Genomic DNA, 21,075 nt, shown 5'->3' with positions numbered 1-21,075 from the left:
AGCTCCATGATAGGATATTCATTGCGTCCGGCGGTCCTCCTTGAGGGAGGCCGCCGATCTCTCATTATTGTCACTAACCGTATTCACTTTCAACCTTTTGCTGCTTGAGCTACTTCCAGTAGGAGAGGCCGCCCCCTCCGGAGCAATTTCCTTACCATCAGTGATGGCCAACATTGCTTTTGGGACTCCAGGACCGTCGCCCAGTGGCTCCCCTGCCTCCTCCAAGTCCAGCCTCCTTTTTGGGACTAAAACCCCAACCGTTCTGTCACTGGTTTTCTTGATCGGACTCGTTGCTGTGTCCAACACTTCGGCATCATAGGGAGCATACTGAGGCTCCGATCTACCGGGCACCTTGTCATCAGCCTTCATTGGTGCATATCCAGTAGGTTTAGTAGTACGATCCTCTTGCCTGGGTTTATTGGGAGCATCTGCATAGATCCATTCACCAAACTTGAGATCCTTCTCCTCATGGATGCCCAGACCGCACTCTTTGTGATCATGACCAATCAGACCACGGAACTTACAAAATCTAGCAAGTTTCTCATATCTAACCAGGTAAACCTGGCGCTCCTTAGCGCGGACGATGCTAACGTACTTTGTGAGGGGCTTGCGGATATCATGTCGCACCCGAACCCTAACATAGTCACCGCGGGTATTCCCGTTCAAACGCATCTCCATGATCTCTCCCGCATCCTTCAGCAGCTTTTCCACGATGTTTTGCTTGCAGTAAGGGTCTGGGAGCTTGTGAATCTGCAGCCAGATGGGGATGTGGAAGAATTCCACCTCCTCCGCCTTGCTGAAGCCATCATACGGGCATAGAAGCACCGCCATGTTACGAAAGAGCTAGGGACCATGCTTCATCTTGCGGTCCCAGTCCCACAAACAGCATGCTTGGACGACGAATTGATTAGGGCCAACAGGCCTAAATCTTATTTCCTGAGCAGGGTTCCATGCCGCCCTCATGTCCTTGTAGAAGGCTGATGGGCTAAAGTTTTTGTTAGTATGAACCCTAGCCAGGGCAAGCCAGCGGACGCTCTCTTGAATCTCAGGATCATCCTCATCGATCTCCACATCTGCAAAGTCATCGTCGTTCAGATCCAACTTTTCCAGAAAGTCACCCAGATCCGATCGTGCAGCCACGGCGGCGCCGCTGCCGCCCGTGGCGGACTGAGCGTCGGAAGGGGACGCCATCGCCGTCGCTCTCTCGGTGTAGGGACGCCGAGAGCAGGGAGGGTTAAGGGCGGACGTGAAACCAAGGTCAATCGGTAGTGGAATTGCCGGATAGGGCTCAGAGGCGAGGAAGATCGCCTAAGAGGAGAGAAACCCTAGCCGCCAGGCGTAGGGGAAGAAAACTATTTCTTGGTCTATAGGCAGTTTCAGTTTTAATTCCTGGCGTCGCTAAAGCATCGATGCAAGAAGTAGCAGCGAGCGCTTCAGCCACTTTTGCTGTGCAGGATAACACGCGCCGATTTTATTCGCGCCTATAAACTAGCACCTTGCGTTGAAACAAACGAACGCTTAGATAGTTTTCTAATTTTATGATATATTTTTATTTTCCTAAGCGCCCGTATAAGCGGCTTGCATTGAAGATGCCCTTATCGCCCATCTGAGCTATGCAACCAAACACGCCCTAAAATGTTGACAATGTCAATTTCAAAATAAAATAGTGATCAACCTCTGAAATCTCAACGGATGTAAAAAATTGGACTCCTTCTGAAGTACTTTTACTGCTACAACAACAAATTATGGCCAATTGGAGAAGCATGTACATTGAAGTACGACATAGCGGAGAAAAAGGCACGAAAGAGAGGGGGGTTATTATTATAAAAACATTGGATTGTTTGATGTGGAAAAAAAATAAAAATGAGGTCCACAAGAAAATTACACATCTCCACAAAAAGACTTCAAATTTAATTAAATGTTCAAAAAAATGGTTGAGTCTGGGCCTCGACCAGCCTTTGTGCAAAAGTTGGATTGCAATTGATTTTTATGCTAATGACTCCACCAAAATTTATACCACATCCGAAGAAAAGTCAAGTTTAAACAAGTTCATCGAGTGTCATGGAAAAAAATCGGCAAAGGCGAACAATACTAGTGGGCTAAAACTTGGCCGAGTGTCGGCCCCAAAAATATTTGTCATAGGTGGGCACACCAACACCTCGCGATCAAGCGCGGCGAGCTGGGAGACATGTGCTCCTGTTTGTAAATTGTTGTAAACTTTGTCAATATGTCTATGACGATTGTCGTGACTTTCTAGATTAATTTCCCTATAGCGCTCGGTTTATTATGGCCTCTTGACTGAGATCTAACAAAAAACACTCGACAAAGTTTCCTGCACTCGCCTAACTGGTCGATTCCTATAGTTACAAATAGGAGAAGCAGTCGCCACATGTTACTTTCTCTTAACTATATGAAAATATTAAATCAGGCAAAGAGATCGGAGTTCTATCTTAAACATTTTACATAGTTTGATCTTAAGGTTGTATGGAACATGTGGTTAGCTTTGTTATGAGCATTGTGATGTCCTAGGTTGGACGTGAAAGAAAAGTTACTCCTTCAAATTTTCATTCTAAGGTGCAACAAAAAGAAATTCATGTCCACATTAGTGTGATGGATATAAATACTCATCCACTGCAAATCTTTTCAATTCTCTAATGCTAATGCTTCCAAAAAACAGCATGCACAATTTTCTTGAAAAAACAACAACAATATGCATGGTCTGTTTGTTTTGACCAACAAGCAAACATTTGAACTTAGTTGACCAATTGAATGATGTATGATTAACTTGCTCTTTGTGGTTTTTATTTGCCAACATTTTCCATGCATGCTGTTATAGTGCCATTTAAGTACAATTAACCTTTCATATATATAATTGGATCCAGCTATACTACATTTATGTGTCTCTAAGTTACATGTCCAAGTCGATAAACTGCAGTTAGTTTTTAAGCACATCCTTTCCTTACTTGCTTTAATTTTATTTCAGCGATGGGTGAACATAATACAGATGGAGTTATCTGTCAGTTATTAAGTCAGACCCGAAGGATGGCGATTCATTAAAGAAAGAAGAAGAAAGTTTCCTGGTTAATATACAGAAAAAACCCGGCGAAAACCATCACAACAGCCCACACAGTGCCAGTCGACCTGGCCACCCATACGAAGCTATAAAATGTCACAAAGAAGAAACAGATAGCCGAGGTCATCATCAAGCGTCATGGTAATCACTCATCCACAAGTTAGCGGCTTAGCGCTCACTCCATCATCGACTTCTACCAATGAAGCCCTTGTCCCCACAAAAGGTGAAGCCCAAGTTAGCCCATGCCAAATAATTGGCCACCGGTGCAGGTGTGGAGTTTTAGCACAGGTAAACTATTCATATCAGCATTTGATGCATTATTACTGCCTATTTCTGGCCGGACCTCGCCTGTGATCTCTCGGGAGGAGGTCATCGCGTTTGGAGGAATCCGGGATCCGGTGTCTGAGGGGCGCCGGATTAGTGGACGCCTCCAAAGCCTGCCCGAGGTGGACGATATCCAGCAGCGGTGCGCCATGAGGGCGGCCAAGCTTCGTGACGTTGAGGTCACTACGGGTATGTCGGTCAATACATCTAATTCCATATTACATTTTACAAATGATGATATTGTTACGAATGCAAATCAATTAGGTGTTTCGTTGGGTAATAATAACACAGAAATTTCTAATTCTATTAATGATCTTTTAGACTTAGAGGCTGAGCGGGCCTTAGAGATGATCCGTAATATTGCGGCTGTCAAACCCATGAGTGATTCTGAGGTTGATGCACTCGGGGTAAGGGTGTTAGATAACTTTTGTACGGATCTTATGCAACCTACTAATGATGAGGATGCTCAGGCTGAGTCCAACGAAATAGTCTAGGCTAGCCCGTCTGAGACTGGTTGTGAGGACCAGTTGCAGAGTCAAATGATTCCCAAGCGCAAGTGGAAAAGGAAGGTATACCCGGTTTCCGCAGTGCGTAGAAGTGCTAGGATACGTACGGCAAAAAAATTCCATGATGAAATATGAAGGGAATTTTCTGAAATAGCAGAGGTCTAAAGAACTTGGCTAAAAGAAGGTTTCTTGCTTAGGCGTCTATCGAGCATTGTTTAGATTTCATAGCTCTATCGGAGACGGGTCGAGATAATTTCACACCTCAATTTCTAAATACTCTTTCGGGAGGTATAGATTTTGATTGGCACTGCTTGCCACCGAGAGGGAGATCGGGTGGAATCCTTCTCGGAGTTAGGTGTGATGCGCTTGAAGTTCGCAGTGTGGTTATGGGGGATTTTGCGGTTAAGTTTAGGGTGCACTCGAAGGTTGATGGGTTTAATTGGGCTCTCGTTGCGGTGTATGGTGCTGCACAGCCAGAGCTGAAGCCTGAGTTTTTGGCTGATCTTGTTCGGATTTGTGGCTCCAAGCAGTTGCCCATCCTGGTGGGGGGTGATTTCAATATTATTAGACGTCGTGAGGATAAGAATAATGATAATTTTGATGGGCGATGGTCGTTCATGTTTAACACGATCATTGAAAGTCTAGACCTGAGAGAAATTGAGCTCTCGGGTAGAAAATTTACCTGGGCGAACGCGATGCCAAATCCGACATATGAGAAGTTGGACCGTGTGTTGGCTAGCGTTGAATGGGAGCAGAAGTTCCCCCTGGTGACAGTCCAGGCCTTATCCCGTGGTATTTCGGACCATACACCGTTATTTATTGACTCTGGCGAACCCATGCACCTGGGGAACAAGAATGTCTTCTCCTTTGAGATGGCTTGGTTTGAAAGAGAGGGATTCATGGATCTTGTGGCCAATGAGTGGGCTAAGGATTCAGGTGGGAGGACTGCGCTTCAGCGCTGGCAGAATAAGATTAGGCATTTGAGGAGCTTCCTGCGTGGGTGGGCTAAGAATCTGAGAGGAATTTATAAGGCTGAAAAGGAAAGGCTCCTTCTCCTTATACAGACTATGGATGTAAAGGCGGAAACCACGATTCTGCCGGCTGCCGAGCTTCATGCCAAGCTAGAGGCGGAATTGCGGCTCAAAGAACTTCTTAGAGAGGAAGAATTGAAGTGGGCGTTGCGGGCAAAGGTGCGAAAAGTTTTCCAGGGGGACGCGAATACACAATTCTTTCACATGATCGCTAACGGTAAACATCGAAAGAAGAAGATCTTTCAGCTTGAGCAAGTTGAGGGTACGATTGTAGGACAGGACAACCTAAAATCGTACATAACCGAATACTATAAGCAGTTGTTTGGCCCTCCAGAAGAGAATTGTGTGTCACTGGATGAGTCAAGGGTTGAAGATATTCCTCAGCTTACGTCGGTGGAGAATGATATTCTGGTGGCACCTTTCTCGGAGAAAGAGGTGTTAGAGGCCATCTCACAAATGAAGAATAACAAGGCACCGGGCCCTGATGGTTTCCCAGCGGAGTTTTATAAGAAGTGCTGGCACATCATTAAAGGGGATCTATTGCCTATGTTTCATGACTTATTTGCTGGGCAGCTTAATTTATTTCAGCTAAATTTTGGAACGATTACACTTCTTCCTAAGAAGACAGAGGCAGTGAGGATTGAGCAATTCAGGCCAATCTGTCTTCTTAATGTCAGTTTCAAAATTTTCACCAAGGTAGGGACCAATAGACTCACACAGATTGCGCATACTGTTGTGCAGCCTACCCAATCCGCTTTCATGCCGGACAGGAATATCCTTGAGGGGGTAGTGGTCCTTCATGAAACGCTCCATGAAATCCACACGAAAAAACTGGATGGGGTTGTTTTCAAAGTGGATTTTGAAAAAGCGTACGATAAAGTCAAATGGCCATTCCTTCAGCATGCCTTGCGCATGAAGGCTTTTGATGAGGCCTGGCGACGCCAGGTAGAATCCTTCACGCAAAAAGGGAGTGTTCGAATTAAAGTAAATGATGATATTGGGCACTATTTCCAGACACATAAGGGTTTGCGACAAGGAGATCCCATGTCTCCTGTTTTATTCAACATAGTGGTTGATATGTTGGCAATCCTAATAGGGCGGGCAAAGGAGGCTGGTCAGGTAGGAAGCTTGGTGCCTAACCTACTGGATGGGGGGGGTGTCCATCTTACAGTACGCGGATGATACTATCATCTTCATGGAGCATGACCTGGCAAAAGCGAGAAATATGAAGCTAGTGCTTTGCTTATTTGAACAATTGTCTGGGTTGAAGATTAATTTTCATAAAAGTGAATTGTTCTGCTTTGGTAGAGCCAAGGAGGAACAGGAGGCATATAAGGAATTGTTCGGATGTGAATTAGGAGCTTTACCTTTCACTTATCTAGGTATACCTATTCACCATCGTAAGCTTACAAACCGAGAGTGGAAGTGCGTTGAGGATCGTTTTGAAAAGAAACTGAGTTGCTGGAAGGGCAAACTTATGTCATATGGAGGCCACTTAATTCTTATTAATTTGGTCCTCACAAGTATGCCGATGTTCCTATTATCTTTTTTTGAGGTTCCAGTTGGGGTCAGGAAACGTCTGGACTTCTACAGATCAAGATTTTTCTGGCAGAGTGATGAACTTAAGCGAAAGTATAGACTCGCTAAGTGGGACATCATCTGTAGACCTAAGGACCAAGGGGGTTTGGGTATCGAAAATCTTGAGGTCAAGAACAGATGCATGCTTAGTAAATGGCTGTATAAGCTTTCGGGTACGACTGCTGCAACCTGGGCGCAGATTCTTCGTAACAAGTATCTGCAGTCCAAAACTTTGTCACAGGTGACAGTGAGACCAACTGACTCACCATTTTGGAAGGGGCTTATGAAAGTTAAAGTAACCTTCTTTAGTAGAACAAAGTTTATTCTGGGTGATGGTCATACCACACGTTTCTGGGAGGACACCTGGCTGGGTGATACACCTCTAGCATTACAATACCCAACATTGTATCGAATCGTACAGCGATGTGATGCATTAGTTGCAACGATAATGCAGTCTATCCCACTCAACATCCAGTTTAGATGGTTGCTTGTCGGTGAGAGATGGGAAGCTTGGCTCCATTTGGTGCGTAGACTGATGGAAGTCCAGCTCACGCATCAGCCCGATCAGTTATGTTGGCAGCTTACTAGAAATGGACAATTTACTGTCAAGTCGATGTACACCGATGTCATCAATTCCACGGTCATTCCTAGTACCAGATATGTTTGGAAAGTAAAAGTGCCTTTGAAAATTAAAGTGTTTATGTGGTTTGTCCATAAACAGGTAATTTTAAGAAAGGACAACTTGGTAAAGTGCAATTGGACTGGATCTACTAGGTGTAGCTTCTGTGATCAGGATGAGACCATTCAACATCTCTTCCTCGATTGTCCATTGGCGAGAATTTTGTGGCGCATTGTGCAAATTGCTTTTAACATTACTCCTCCGAGTACGGTCAGGTCGTTATTTGGAACGTGGCTGGATGGGATAGAGTCCGAAACAACTAGACATATTCGTGTGGGAGTATATGCATTGTTATGGGCAATTTGGAACTGCAGAAATGATTTGGTCTTTAACAGAATAACTACTATTTATTTTTTGCAGGTTTTGTTCCGTGCTACAGCGTTGATCCGTATGTGGTCCTTACTCACTTCGATGGAGGCCAGGGAGCGTTTGGTTACTGGATCTGTCCGGTGGGAGATGGTAGCGCGGGATATCTTCAACCGGTTTGGTTGGCGGTCATGTAATAGGATAGGCTCTTAGTGTTCCTATTTTATTCACCAGCCGGTTGTGGCCATTATGGTTTATTTTGCTTTGTCTTTGATGCTCTTAGTGAGCTCGCCTTTGTGTTATTCATAACTATACTGACTCTGTTGAACCTTTTTATTTATTGAGATGGCCGTATGCATCTTTCTGATGCAGAGGCCGGGGACATCCCCTTTTCGAGAAAAAAAATTCTGGTTCGTTCCCAAATACTGACATTTCAATACTTTTGTTCTTGCAGACCGTTGAATTTCACGAATATCTAGGTGTTATAACTCACGGATAAAGTTTTCCGCAACTAACGGAAAATTTCATGATGCCACGTGTGCCACAATTTCTTAATTTCTGTACATTGGGTAATGTATGCTTTCTTTTTGCTATACACTTTTCTTAAATTTGATATACTTCCACAGAAGGTGAGTCAGTACATAGTTTTTATTTCCAAGTATGTTTTGAAACTGTTTCAACCTTTTATATCTTGTTTTTCTTAGATTAGAAAAAAAAACAAAGCGGTTGAAGGCCTTACTGCACATGGGCATCAGGACAACTTCGGGGGAGGGCTATACCTGAATGATGGCGCTTGCCATAGGCGCCTCCTAAATGAGCCCTCTAGCGCATGCTTTTTTTTTCATAATTTTCTTTTACTTATATTTCTAAAATAGCAAACTATTTTCCTTATATTTGAAAAATCATTCACCATGCATTCAAAACATGTTTATATAATGTAAAAAAATGTTTGCATAATTCATAAAAAATGCTGATAACATTAAGGAAAATGTACATGAGATTTTTGAAAAATATTTATATATTGCCCAAATAATTTTTTTAAAAGGGAAATATATTATTATCTCGAAGATACCAATTACACCCGGCCTCTACACCTACAAGATGTCACAAAGACATCCAGGATGCACACAGCCAAAGAAAAAAAATAAAAAACAAAGGTCCCACTACAATGACCGACTCCTCTCAGCAGCCGCACACAAACCACCACCAAATATAACACCCAAAAAACATCAAAGGTCTCCAAAAGCAACGCCTCCAAAGAAGGAAACAGTGCACAAGCACTATCGTTGCCTGATCCAAGATCTTAGGTTTTCACCCTGGAGAAGTCCGAACTCTCAAAACAATTCCTTCAGCAAGGCAATTGCCAGGCACGACCAATGAAGGCCAGACCTTAGGCTTTCACCCTGAAAATATCGGCTCGGTACCCGAGGAGCACCACCAAAAATGAATTCCTCCAGTGTTGCCGCCCCACTTGACACTGCTGCTCCTGAGAGTTATCAAACACCTAGGTGACTCGATCGCCTCAAAGGCCCTGTCCGTCTAAATGATCCTCCGATCTCGGCCACCATGACCTTCTCCATAGCTGTCTACACCATAGAAATCGAGAAACCGACATGTCGCACGGTGTCAACAAACAACAGAGCTTCGCGTCACACCCACATGAAACCTCGTAGGTTGAAATGGGCGTGCACGGCTGAATTCTATCCTATCCAGATATCTTGGATAAGATCTCCAATAGCAGTTATGGAACACGTCAATGACCAGATCAAGGAGGACCGATCATGCAGGATGTTGCCCTGATGCGAGAGGAGCACGAGGACCGCCACCTATATTATCACGGCAGCAGGCCCGCACGCCGCCCCGATCCAGCATGCCGCCAGCCGACCGTAGCCATGGGCCGACCTCCACCAACCCACCCAGATCCAGATCCAGATCAGGGGGGTGGGCATGAATCGCGGCAGCCACCGCCCAACCCCTGCACACCGGCGAGATGCGACTGCTGGTCAGCGGCCGCAACGCACCCGCAAAGTCCACCTGTACGCCTGAGCCAGGTCGCGCCGCCCGCGCTCGCCGGCCTCAGAAGTCGGCGGTCACCAGCACAGGCACGCCGACCAAATAATTGGTTCTTATTCTTTTGGACCAATTGAGTGCTACTCTCCATGACCAAATTATATTTATTTTCTTGAGATCCTGGCATTTGAGAAATGACTTGATATTTGGCATGAGGAAGGAATCCGTGATATTTTAATGCAAAATGGGTCAGTGGGCTAAACCTAACACAATCGACAGCCAGACGGTGAATGCCTGAATGGTAGAGGAGCGATGGCCATGAAGGTGTCACGGTCAAGCGAGCAGCAATCACTGTTGGATTGGATGTAGACCAGACAACACGGTTGCAGTCGAAGAAGAGAGGACGTCAATCTTGAGAGGGATGGCAATGATGTGTCTTGTTGCAGTGTTTCAGATTGGTGCTCAGCCTATCTTCACTTGTGCAGCAGTAGAGGCGTCAGTGGCCAGCGACGGCGACATCCTGCAGAAACGTGCAGGACACAAAGAGAAGCAAGCAGGTCATGATCGCGACGACTACATCAGAGAAGCAGCAGCGGTGGTTCAGGCCTTCAGGGCCTTCAGGTAAGCACGACGACTACATCAGAGAAGCAGCAGCGGTGGCTCAGGGCCTTCAGGCAAGCCACCCTCCAGTCCACCATGCATAGTGCGGGCGACATGGTTGCAGAAGAGTCCGGGTAAACCATAAGTTAAGCTAGTGGTTTGGACGTTGCCTGCTCATTGACCTGGACGTACCTTTTCTGAAATTATTATTGCAAGCTTCAATATAAATGGATCAAAACTTTGATTGTCCCAGATGATATGAGCCGTCTAGTTTTGTTAGTCTAGCGGTAGTATTAGTATTACGTCCTAGGAAGTAAGATGCTACAGAAAATATTCTAGGATTAAAATGGTCTTTGCACTCTATCAAATAAGGAATATATATATTTACCAATTTCTATGCTGAATTTTTTGAAAATAGTACAGATACAGATGCTCATACACACGCACATACGCTCATCTTAAGATTGACGAAATTGTCACAAACGCCTTCGTAATCGACGGGAAAGTCTCCTCCCATTGAACGCACATCGCCGGAAGTCCTGAATTAATTCCGGTTACCAATGTCAAGTCTAGGATTTGAACTTTGGTGGGCATGGTGGTACGACTGTCCTCCTAACCATCCAACAACTGGAGAAAATATTTTGGAAAATGGGTTTGTACCTTTTTGAGACTTTCGTATCACATGCATGTCTTAAGGGTCACAAAAACAAATTGGACATTTTTGGATAAAATTGACCAAGTATATCTATTGGACAAACTTGTCGCAATGAAAGAAAAGAAAATCATATTTGGAAATAAATGCATATGTGTGTTGTATATTGTAGAATGAACCAAACATATATAGTCCACATAAAAATCTCTATGTTTGGAAAGTGTGGAAATGAAATATGTCAAAATATTTCCTTTCAATCTGCTATACTTACCATCTACATGTAGTCAAATTTAACTAGATCTTGACGGCTAGGATCGAATTTTTCTTTTACCACTTAAGGGGAAGAGGTAGCATCTTAAAATTTCTCTTGTTGGGTACTTCGTGATTGGTAGTTACGCCGTCGTTGTCACTTGTGTATAGTTATTTGAGAACGAAGGGTTTGGAAGGTAACTAATTTCTGGCAGCTAATAAGTCTAGCAATGAAAAGGGCCTAGAGTAGCTCATTTTCTAAATCTTGGAATTTCTCCTCGGTACTAAGGAAATTAAGATTTAAACAAGACCCCTAGACTTCCATTGATTTGAGTGACATGGCCATTGGGGCCATATAGGGAGCGGATATAGGTCTTTCTCCTCCTCTAGCTGGACACATCTTAAAAATGAGTTGTTTTCCTATCCCCTCCTTTGACATCCCTATCTCTCCTGGAAACCTCATGTTGTCAACAGGTTGCAGCGACACATCAGTTGCCGATCTAGTGTCTACCTCACATATAGATATCACGTTTAACTAACAACAATATCATGCCAGGAGACATAATCATATCAACACATCTTATATTGAGATAAAATCTTGAACCATCCGTGAAACAAATACTCTCTCCATCCCATAACATAACATAAGACATTAATAATTACATCCAATATGACACATATTGGATGTAATAACGTCTTATATAATGGGACGGATGGAGTATTTTGGGACCTTATTGAATGAAATCACACAGCATGGAAAGCAAATAGTACATCACAAGTTCTTATCAAATCAAATCTTGAGTAGAAGCTAGTGTCGAGGGGTTGGACGCAGGTGACGGAGCAGATCCTGCCAGCTGGCGGGATCATGGTACTATTCAGACGAGGCGGCGGCAGATAGTGAGGCCGTCTCCCACCGCGATCTGGCAGACGTCGACGCGTGGGTCAGCGGCGAGCTCGGTGTTGAAACCCTTGAGGAACTCGGAGATGGACGCGAGGACACCGTCCACAACAACGCTGGGCAGGACGTCTAACGAAGGCACGGCGACGCCAGCCACCGTGCCGCCCCAGAGCGTGTTGTCGTAGACGATGGTGCCGCCGACGCGGACCAGCCGCATCAGCTGCTCATGGTACCGCCCGTAGTTCTGCTTGTCGGCATCCACAAACGCGAAGTCGTACTGAGCCACGGGGTCGGCGGCGAGGAGCTCGTCGAGGCGGTCGACCGCCTTGCCCTCGCGGAAGTCCACCTTGTGCGCCACGCCAGCCTTCTGGATGAAGGGCAGGCCGAGCTCGAAGTCTTTCTGGTTGACGTCGATGGCCACCACCTTAGCGTCCTCCGGCAGCGCCAGCGCGGTGGCGAGGAGCGAGTAGCCCGTGAACACGCCGACCTCGATCGTGTTCCTGGCCCCCGCTATCTTGATCAGCAGTTGCAGCAGCTGGGCCTCCTCCGGCGTTGACTGCATGATGCCACTGGAAGCACCGGCCGGCCAATATATATTGGAATGAGGTGACGACGCTAGCACTAATTATGTACACAGTATATATATATATATATGTGTGTGTGTGTGTGTGTGTGTGTGTGTGTGTGTGTGTGTGTGTGCGTGCGTGTGTGTGTGTGTGCGTGTGTGTGTGTGTTACCTGTGGTGCTTGTCGGTGATGAGGCGCAGGTCGCGCATGCACTCCGGCTCTCGGGGGAACACCGTGGTATCCAGGATGTACTTGTACAGGGCGTCGCTCTTGAGCAGATGCTTGATATTGTAACTCGCACTGACGTCGCTGCCACTCGCCGCCATTGCTGTTGGTTGGTCTAGGAGAATACAAAGATCAAAGCACTGAAAAGACTCACTCTCTTCTCTCTCACACACAAATTAGCGCACTCATATGATGATACTTGCATTGCAACGGGGTTTGGTTTTATAGTGGTAGTTTGTTGGACTGGGATACAGGATCCGCCACTAGTGCAGATTGGGTCGAACCGTCACCTTGCGATGTTGGGCAACAGGGCGAGGTGGGGCATCGCATACGATATGGAAAAACGTATGCGATAGGGTTTTATGTCGGTCAGTTTTCAAATCTCAATCATCTGCGATGGTTGAACCGACTGCATTTTTTTAAAGGAGAATGACCCAGCCTTTGCATCCAATCAATGGAGTCATTCTATTAATTATCCGCAAAGATCTTACAATGTAATACATCAATTGGTTTGAAGCCACCACCTTGACAACATCTATCGTTACTTCTATCCACTTGATGAACATGTATCGAATGTCTGAGCCGAACACCAAACACACATAACACCAAAGCCTAACATCTAAAGCTGACGCTCCAACAAAGCCGCATTGGCGAGTCTGGGTCACACACCGGTCCGGCGTACTCTCAGAGGCCGCCGCCGTTGTCTTCCACTGATCTGTCTTCAAAGGAGGTACTGACGCGCATACCTTTCGTAGCCTGCCGTCGATGCCATCACGGTGCCAGCCAACCATCATGCACGTATTCATCCACACGCGCTAGACAAACAAATTCTTTTTCAAAAAAAAAATCTCATAATTGTAAAATTTTGTTTAGAATTTAAGAAAATATTCACTTTTTAAATTTTGTTCCTCAAGTACAAATATTCGCATTTAAAAAAATATAGAGATATGTCAAAAATTTGTTCGTTTAAGTAGAAAAATGCTCAAATTTATGAAATCTATTAAATAAAAAATTGTTTGTTCAATTTTTATTTAAATAAAAATGTTTGATTAAACAGAAACATGCTCATGTATAAAAATCAAACACTTTTAATTTTTTTGAACATCTATTAAATAGAAAAATAAAAATGAAAATATATCAGTCAGCGGTCGGTTTATTGTTTGTTCGTGCATTACTTCCATACCAAGGTTAGCACGGTTGATGATATCTGGTTCTTTTTCGTTCTTGTAGTATTTTTTTTGTTCTTTGTTCTTTTTTTCTTTAAAAAATGCTGACATCATTATAATGTACCCAAAAAATTTGACACAGTAGCATCATCATGCCAATCATCCATGATAAATTACATTGAGTTCTGATATCTTATGCATTTTCTACGGTTTTTCTAGTGAAAACCCATAAAACACTAGCCGGACACAATGCAACGTGCGTCCGTTGTCCGAATTTCTTCAAATTAGGCAAAATATGGTGGCATTTCATATCTGGTAAGAAGCACAACATGTTCAAAGGTGGTGGTACAGGTAGGCCGGTAGGGCAAGTCTGGATGCATTTTTTTCACATCAATAAAGTGGGACCAAATTTTTTCCAGACACTGGCATCACCATGCCAAGCATCCGTGATAAATTTTATTGGGTTCTGGCATTTTATGCATTTTCTATGGGGTTTCCGGTGAAAAAAAATCCTAAAACAGTAGCCGAACATGATGCAACGTGCTTTAGGTGTCCGAATTTCTTAAAATTTTGCATGCAGGCCTGCCATGAGCATGTCCACATGCTAACAAAATTTGTTGCCGTCTCATGCATAGCAAGAAGCACACCATGTTCAAAGGTGATGGTTCGGGTAGGCCGGTAGGGCAAGTCTGGATGCATAATTTTTCCACATAAACAAAATGGACCCAATTTTTTCCACACACTAGAATCACGATGCCAAGCATCCATGAAAAATTTCATTGAGTTCTGACATGTTTTGTATTTTCTAGTGTTTTCCTGATAAAAAATCCTAAAACACTAGATGTACCTGACGCAACATGTATTTGGTGTCCAAATTCATTCAGATTGTGCATGGAGGTCTTCCATGAGCATGCCCACATGCAGGCAAAATTTGGTGTCATTTCATGCATGGTAAGAAGCACAACATATTCAAAGGTGGTGGTTCGGGTTAGGGCTGCAAGAAAAGCTCGAGGCTCGTGACCCTCTCGAGATGAGTTTGAACACTTTATGTAGCTCGATCGAGCAACGAGCCGACCTTGAGCCAATGTTGGCTCGCTCGATTTTAGCTCTATAGCTCGACAAAATATCATTATGTTAAATGATCTTGCCATATATTAAATGAAAATAAGATAATTTATTACCATATATGTTGTCCATAATTTTTCTCCATTTTATTTACCAACGAACATGGAAACTTAATTAAATGCAGAGAAGATTTATGCCTAATTATGGCACGTGGTCGACTATGTGTTAAATATCATATATTTTTGGCAAAAGTTCCCAGCATATTCACCTTAATTTTTTGGTTTTTCATCCATAGATTTATAATTTTTACTATCTCATTTAGCTCGAAACTAGCTCGAGATCGACTCGAGATCGTTACAAGCTAAGCACGAGTCATGTTCTACAGCTCGATCATGAGCTTCACTTAGTTTGAGCTCGCTCAAATTTTCATATGAGTTGAGCTGAGCCAACTCCAACTCGCTCGAGCTCGACTCGTTTACAGCCCTAGTTCGGGTAGGGCGGTAGGGCAAGTCTGGATGCACTTTTTTCACATCAATAAAATAGGCCCAAAATCATGGGGGAGTTTTGTTTGCAATTATTTTGATTTGATTTGAGCATGGAACTGTGCATCCCAGTTACCGACCATTTTCTCGTGAATGATAAGCGGAGTCCACTCATCGTGAGGATAACTAACCTAGCATGGAAGATATAGACAACTCTAATTGCTACATGAGCGATTCGAGCATACAAAATAGAATTTCATTTGAAGGTTTAGAGTTTGGCAAATGCAAATTTACTTGGAACTGCAGGTAAATACCAAATATAGGTATGTATGGTGGACTCATATGGAATAACTTTGGGGTTTATGAAAATGGATGCACAAGCAGTATTCCCGCTTAGTACATGTGAAGGCTAAAAAGAGACCGGAAAGCGACCAACTAGGGAGCGACACAGTCATTAACATGCATTATGATTAACCAACAATGAGTGCAAGCATGAGTAGGATATAAATCACCATGAACATAAATGTCGTGGAGGCCATGCTAATTTTGTTTCAACTACATGCGTGAACATGTGCCAAGTCAAGTCACTCGAATAATTCAAAGGAGAATACCATCCTATCATACTACATCACAACCATTTTAATAGCATGTTAGCACGTAAGGTAAACCATTATAAACTCCTAGCTAATTAAGTATGGGATAAGTAACTATAATCTCTAGTTTTCATTGCAAACATGTTTCCTTCATAATAGGCCGAATCAAGAACGATGATCTAATCATATTTACAAAAACGAGTTCATACCAGCTTTTCCTCATATCAATCATTTCATCATATATCGTCATTATTGCCTTTCACTTGCACATGACAGAACAGTGTGGATAATAATAATAATAGTGCACGTGCATTGGACTAAGCTGGAAATTGCAAACATTTATTCAAAGGAGAAGACAAGGTAATATGGGCTCTTTGTTAGACCAACAATAATGCATATGAGAGCCACTCAACATTTGTCATCGTGGTCTTCTCCTGTCGACCCACAAAGAAAAGAAAGGAATTTCAAATAATGAGAAAAAACTATTTACACAGGAAAGCTCCCAACAAGCAAAAGAAGAACGGGAAATCTTTTTGGGTTTCATTAATACTACTACTACAAGCATGGAAAGTAAACTAGATAGAAGCTACAACTAATTTTTTTGGTTTTTTCTCAAAGTTTTTCAAACACACAAGAAGAAAGCATGAATAGAAAATAAACTAGCATGGATAATACAATGAAAAAAATATGAACACCGACAACGAGAATGAGTGTATGAACATGAATGTAATGTCTGTGAGAAATACGTACCCCCAAGCTTAGGCTTTTGGCCTAAGTTGGTCTAAGGCCACCACTGGCCCGGATGAAATTCGACATCATAGTTGGGGTCATACTGTGCTGCGGCAGCTACCACCTGACGAGCTGCTTCCTAGAGGCGAGCGGCCTCCGCTGTTCCCTCATACTCGTTTGCCTCCTCTCTGGTTATAGCATATCTCCCATTTGCCTGAAAGTTAAAGAAGGCAGGAGCAGGAAGGGTAATAATGACAGCACGCCATCTGTCAAAGATTAGTCGGTACTGGAGGGACTGATCATTCTTCTCAACAAACTGGTAATGAACCATAGCATTATAATCTAGAAAAGCTGGCAACTCAATATCATTTTCTCTTATGGATACACCAAGATAATCAGCTAAACGAGTTGCATAACTCCCACCAAATAAATCTCCATCTTTAGCATTAATATGTAACCTCCGTGCAACAATGGCCCCCAAGTTATATCGCTTATCACCTAATACCGCACTCTTCAGGACGCTAAGATCTGGGATGCAAATGTGGCTATGATCATACTTACTGTTAATGCATCTACCTATAGAGAGAGCAAAGTAATGTATGGCAGGAAAATGAATGCTCCCTATGGTAGCTTGTGTGATATTTCTAGTTTCTCTCACAGTAATACTAGCAAGGAAATCATTATATTCGGATTTGTGAGGTTCACTAAAGAGGCCCCACTGTGGGATTTTGCAAGCAGTATTAAAATCTTCAAGGTCCATGGTATATGATTTATCATAGAGGTCGAATATAACAATGTGAGTATTGCGCTTAGATGAAAATTCAAACCTCCGCACAAAGAATCAGTAAGGTAATAATATTGCCAGCACTTATCTGATACGAAGTCCTAAGATCAACATTACTCACCTACGCATCAAATTCATCCTTGAAGCCTGCATGGACCATAAATTCATCTGACACCCATTCACAAGGCCGCACTTGAGCTTCCCTTGGTGGTTCAAGGTCGGGCTCACGTATCACGAGCCTCGGTGCTTGCTTCCTTGAAGAACCACCTTGGTACATTTTCCTAGACATTTTTCTTCCTCTGAAAAATTTCCGAAATTTTAGTGACTCAAAATAAAAGTGAACCAAACTCAACAAGATTGATAGCAGCTACTCCCAAAAGTGCCTACAGGCTATATGATACATTAAAACTACCTTGGACCATATAAATTTGACATGCAAGCTCAAGAACAGGGTCACCACAGCAGCAAAAAATTGCAATAAATAAAGCACTAGAACAAAAACTAATTGGACAATTGGAGGAGTCACATACCAAGAACAGTCCCCCATAGCAGTTTTGTGAATGGAGCTTTGAGCAAGGAGATCAAAAATGGTAGCAAAATGAGCAAGAACACGAGTTTGCGCTACGGGATGATTTTTTCTGGAGGAAGGCGAAGTGGATGGGTGCTGGAATAAGTGGAGGGAGGCCACATGGGGACCACGAGGCAGGGGTGCACGCCCAGGGGTGTAGGGCGCGCCCTCGACCCTCGTGGCTCACTCGTGCATCCCCCTAGTGTGTTCTCAGTGCCAAAAGTTCTCAAATATTTTATAAAAAATCATACTAAATTATCAGGGCATTTGGAGAACTTTTATTTTCGGGGTATTTTTTATTGCAAGGATAATTCGGAAAATAGATAGCAAATACTATTTTTGCTTTATTTAAACTAAATAGCAGAAAGTAAAAGGAGGGTACAGAAAGTTCTGCTTCCTAAATTCATCCATCTCATGCTCAACAAAAGGAATCCACTAACAAGGTTGATCAAGTTTTATTAACAAACCTCTTTCGAGTAACATGAAACCATAGAATTTTTGAATAACACTAGGTTACCTCAACGAGGATATGCATGTCCCCAACAATAAGAATATCATATTTCTTTTTGACAGTAGGAAGAGGGAATTCAAAACCTCCAATAGTAATAGTTGAAATTTTTTCAATAAAATTGATACTATGAACTTGAGGTTGTTTCTTCAGAAAGTGTACCGTATGCTCATTACCATTAAAATGAAAAATGACATTGCCTTTGTTGCAATCAATAACAGCGCATGTAGTATTTAGAAAGGGTCTACCAAGGATGATCGACATACTGTCGTCCTCGGGAATATCAAGAATAACGAAGTTCGTTAAAATAGTAACGTTCGCAACCACAACAGGCACATCCTCACAAATACCGATGGGTATAGCAGTTGATTTATCAGCCATTTTCAAAGAGATTTCAGTAGGTGTCAACTTATTCAAATCAAGTCTACAATATAAGGAGAAAGGCATAACACTAACAACGGATCCAAGATCACATAAAGCAGTTTTAACATAGTTTCTTTTAATGGAGCATCGTATGGTTGGTACTCCTGGATCTCCTAGTTTGTTTGGTATTCCACCCTTAAAAGTATAATTGACAAGCATGGTGGAAACTTCAGCTTTCGGTATGTTTCTTTTATTTGTAACAATATCTTTCATATACTTATCATAAGGATGCATTTTAAGCATATCAGTCAAATGCATACGCAAAAAGATAGGTCTAATCATTTCAGCAAAGCGCTCAAAATCCTCATCATCCTTTTTCTTGGATGGCTTAGGAGGAAAAGGCATGGGTTTCTGAACCCATGGTTCTCTTTCTTTACCTTGCTTCCTAGCAACGAAGTGTCTCTTATCATAACGTTGATACTTTGATTGTGGGTTATCAAGATCAACAGCAAGTTCAATCTCTACATCATTATCATTACTAGGTTGAGCATCAATATGAACATCATCATTAACATTATCACCATATTGTGTTTCAGAATTAGAAATAGAAATATCATTGGGGTTTCAGGTGTGTCAATAACAGGTTCACTAGAAGCATGCAAAGTCCTGTGAGTATTCTTTTTCTTTTTATTAGTAGGACTAGGTGCATCTATAATAATTCTTTGAGAATCTTGCTCAATTCTCTTAGGATGGCCCTCAGGATACAAAGGTTCCTAGGTCATTTTACCACATCTAGTCATAACTCTAACAGCATTATCATTGTTCTTATTATTTAACTCATTTAGAAAATCATCTTGTTCCTTAAGTACTTGTTCTACTTGAGTTGTAACCATGGAAGCATGTTTACTAATAAGTTTAAAATCACTTTTAACTCTAGACATATAATCACTCAAGTGTTCAACCATATAAGCATTACGTTTCAATTGTCTACCAACATAAGCATTGAAGTTTTCTTGTTTAACATTAAAATTATCAAACTCATCCAAGCATTGACTAGCAGACTTATTACGAGGAATATCACCTTCATCAAATCTATAGAGAGAATTTACCTTTACTACCTGTGTCGGGTTATCAAGACCATGTATCTCTTCAATAGGCGGTAAATTCTTAACATCTTCCGCTTTAATACCTTTTTTATTTCATATATATCTTTGCCTCTTGCATATCTTCAGGACTGAGAAATAGGAATACCCCTTTTCTTCGGAGTTGGCTTAGGAGTTGGTTCAGAAAGTGTCCAATCATTATGATTACTCAATATATTATTCTATATCAATTCAGCTTGCTCAACAGTTCTTTTCCTGAAAACACAACGAGCACAACTATCCAGGTGGTCTCTGGAAGCATCATTTAGTCCATTATAAAAGATATCAAGTATTTCATTTTTCTTGGGAGGATGATTAGGCAAAGCATTAATTAATTGGAGAAGCCTCCCCCAAGCTTGTGGGAGACTCTCTTCTTCAATTTGCACAAAGTTAAATATTTCCCTTAAGGCAGCTTGTTTCTTATGAGCAGGAAAATATTTTGTAGACAAGTAATAAATCATATCTTGGGGACTACACACAACACTAGGAGCAAGAGAATTAAACCATATTTTAGCATAACCCTTTAATGAGAAAGGAAACAATTTAAGAATATAGTAATAGTGAATTTTTTCCTCATGAGTAAATAGGGTGGCTATATCATTCAATTTAGTAAGATGTGCCACAATATTTTCAGATTCATAACCATAGAAAGGATCACATTCAACCAAAGTAATTAACTCAGGATCGATACAGAATTCATAATCCTTATCAGTAACACACATAGGTGAAGTAGCAAACATAGGATCATATTGCATTCTAGCATTCAAAGACTTTTCTTTCAGCTTAGCTAACAGTTTCTTAAGAACATATCTATCATTGCAAGCAAAAAAGTCTCTAGTAGTTTCTTCATCCATAATATAACCCTCGGGTACAACAGGCAATTCATATCTAGGGGGAGAATCTTCATCATCACTTTCATTGATATCATTAGTTTTAGTAATTTCATTCTCTCTAACCCTCGCAAGTTGTTCATCAAGA

The 21,075-nt window shown here is 42.4% G+C and overlaps 1 protein-coding gene across 1 annotated transcript; it reads right to left on the bottom strand.

Moving 5' to 3' along the window:
• Positions 1–11,593: 11,593 nt before the first annotated feature.
• LOC119316064 (tricin synthase 1-like) lies at positions 11,594–12,872 on the bottom strand. The gene is made up of 2 exons (XM_037590448.1): positions 12,644–12,872; positions 11,594–12,475 (listed from the first exon to the last, which is right to left on the bottom strand). The coding sequence occupies exons 1-2, from the start codon at positions 12,796–12,798 to the stop codon at positions 11,884–11,886; spliced, it is 747 nt and encodes a 248-aa protein (XP_037446345.1). The 5' UTR covers positions 12,799–12,872; the 3' UTR covers positions 11,594–11,883.
• Positions 12,873–21,075: the final 8,203 nt, after the last annotated feature.

Source organism: Triticum dicoccoides, chromosome 1B, assembly GCF_002162155.2.
Source record: "Triticum dicoccoides isolate Atlit2015 ecotype Zavitan chromosome 1B, WEW_v2.0, whole genome shotgun sequence".
Taxonomy (NCBI): domain Eukaryota; kingdom Viridiplantae; phylum Streptophyta; class Magnoliopsida; order Poales; family Poaceae; genus Triticum; species Triticum dicoccoides.
The sequence above is the reverse complement of the archived record's forward strand: the minus strand, read 5'-3'. Positions and strand labels throughout refer to the sequence as shown.

Coding starts and splice junctions, on each gene's coding strand:
- LOC119316064 (XM_037590448.1), bottom strand. CDS start 12,798: ATGGCGGCGAGTGGCAGCGACGTCAGTGCGAGTTACAATATCAAGCAT. Junction 12,476..12,643: donor ATCACCGACAAGCACCACAG/GTAACACACACA, acceptor CGGTGCTTCCAG/TGGCATCATGCAGTCAACGC.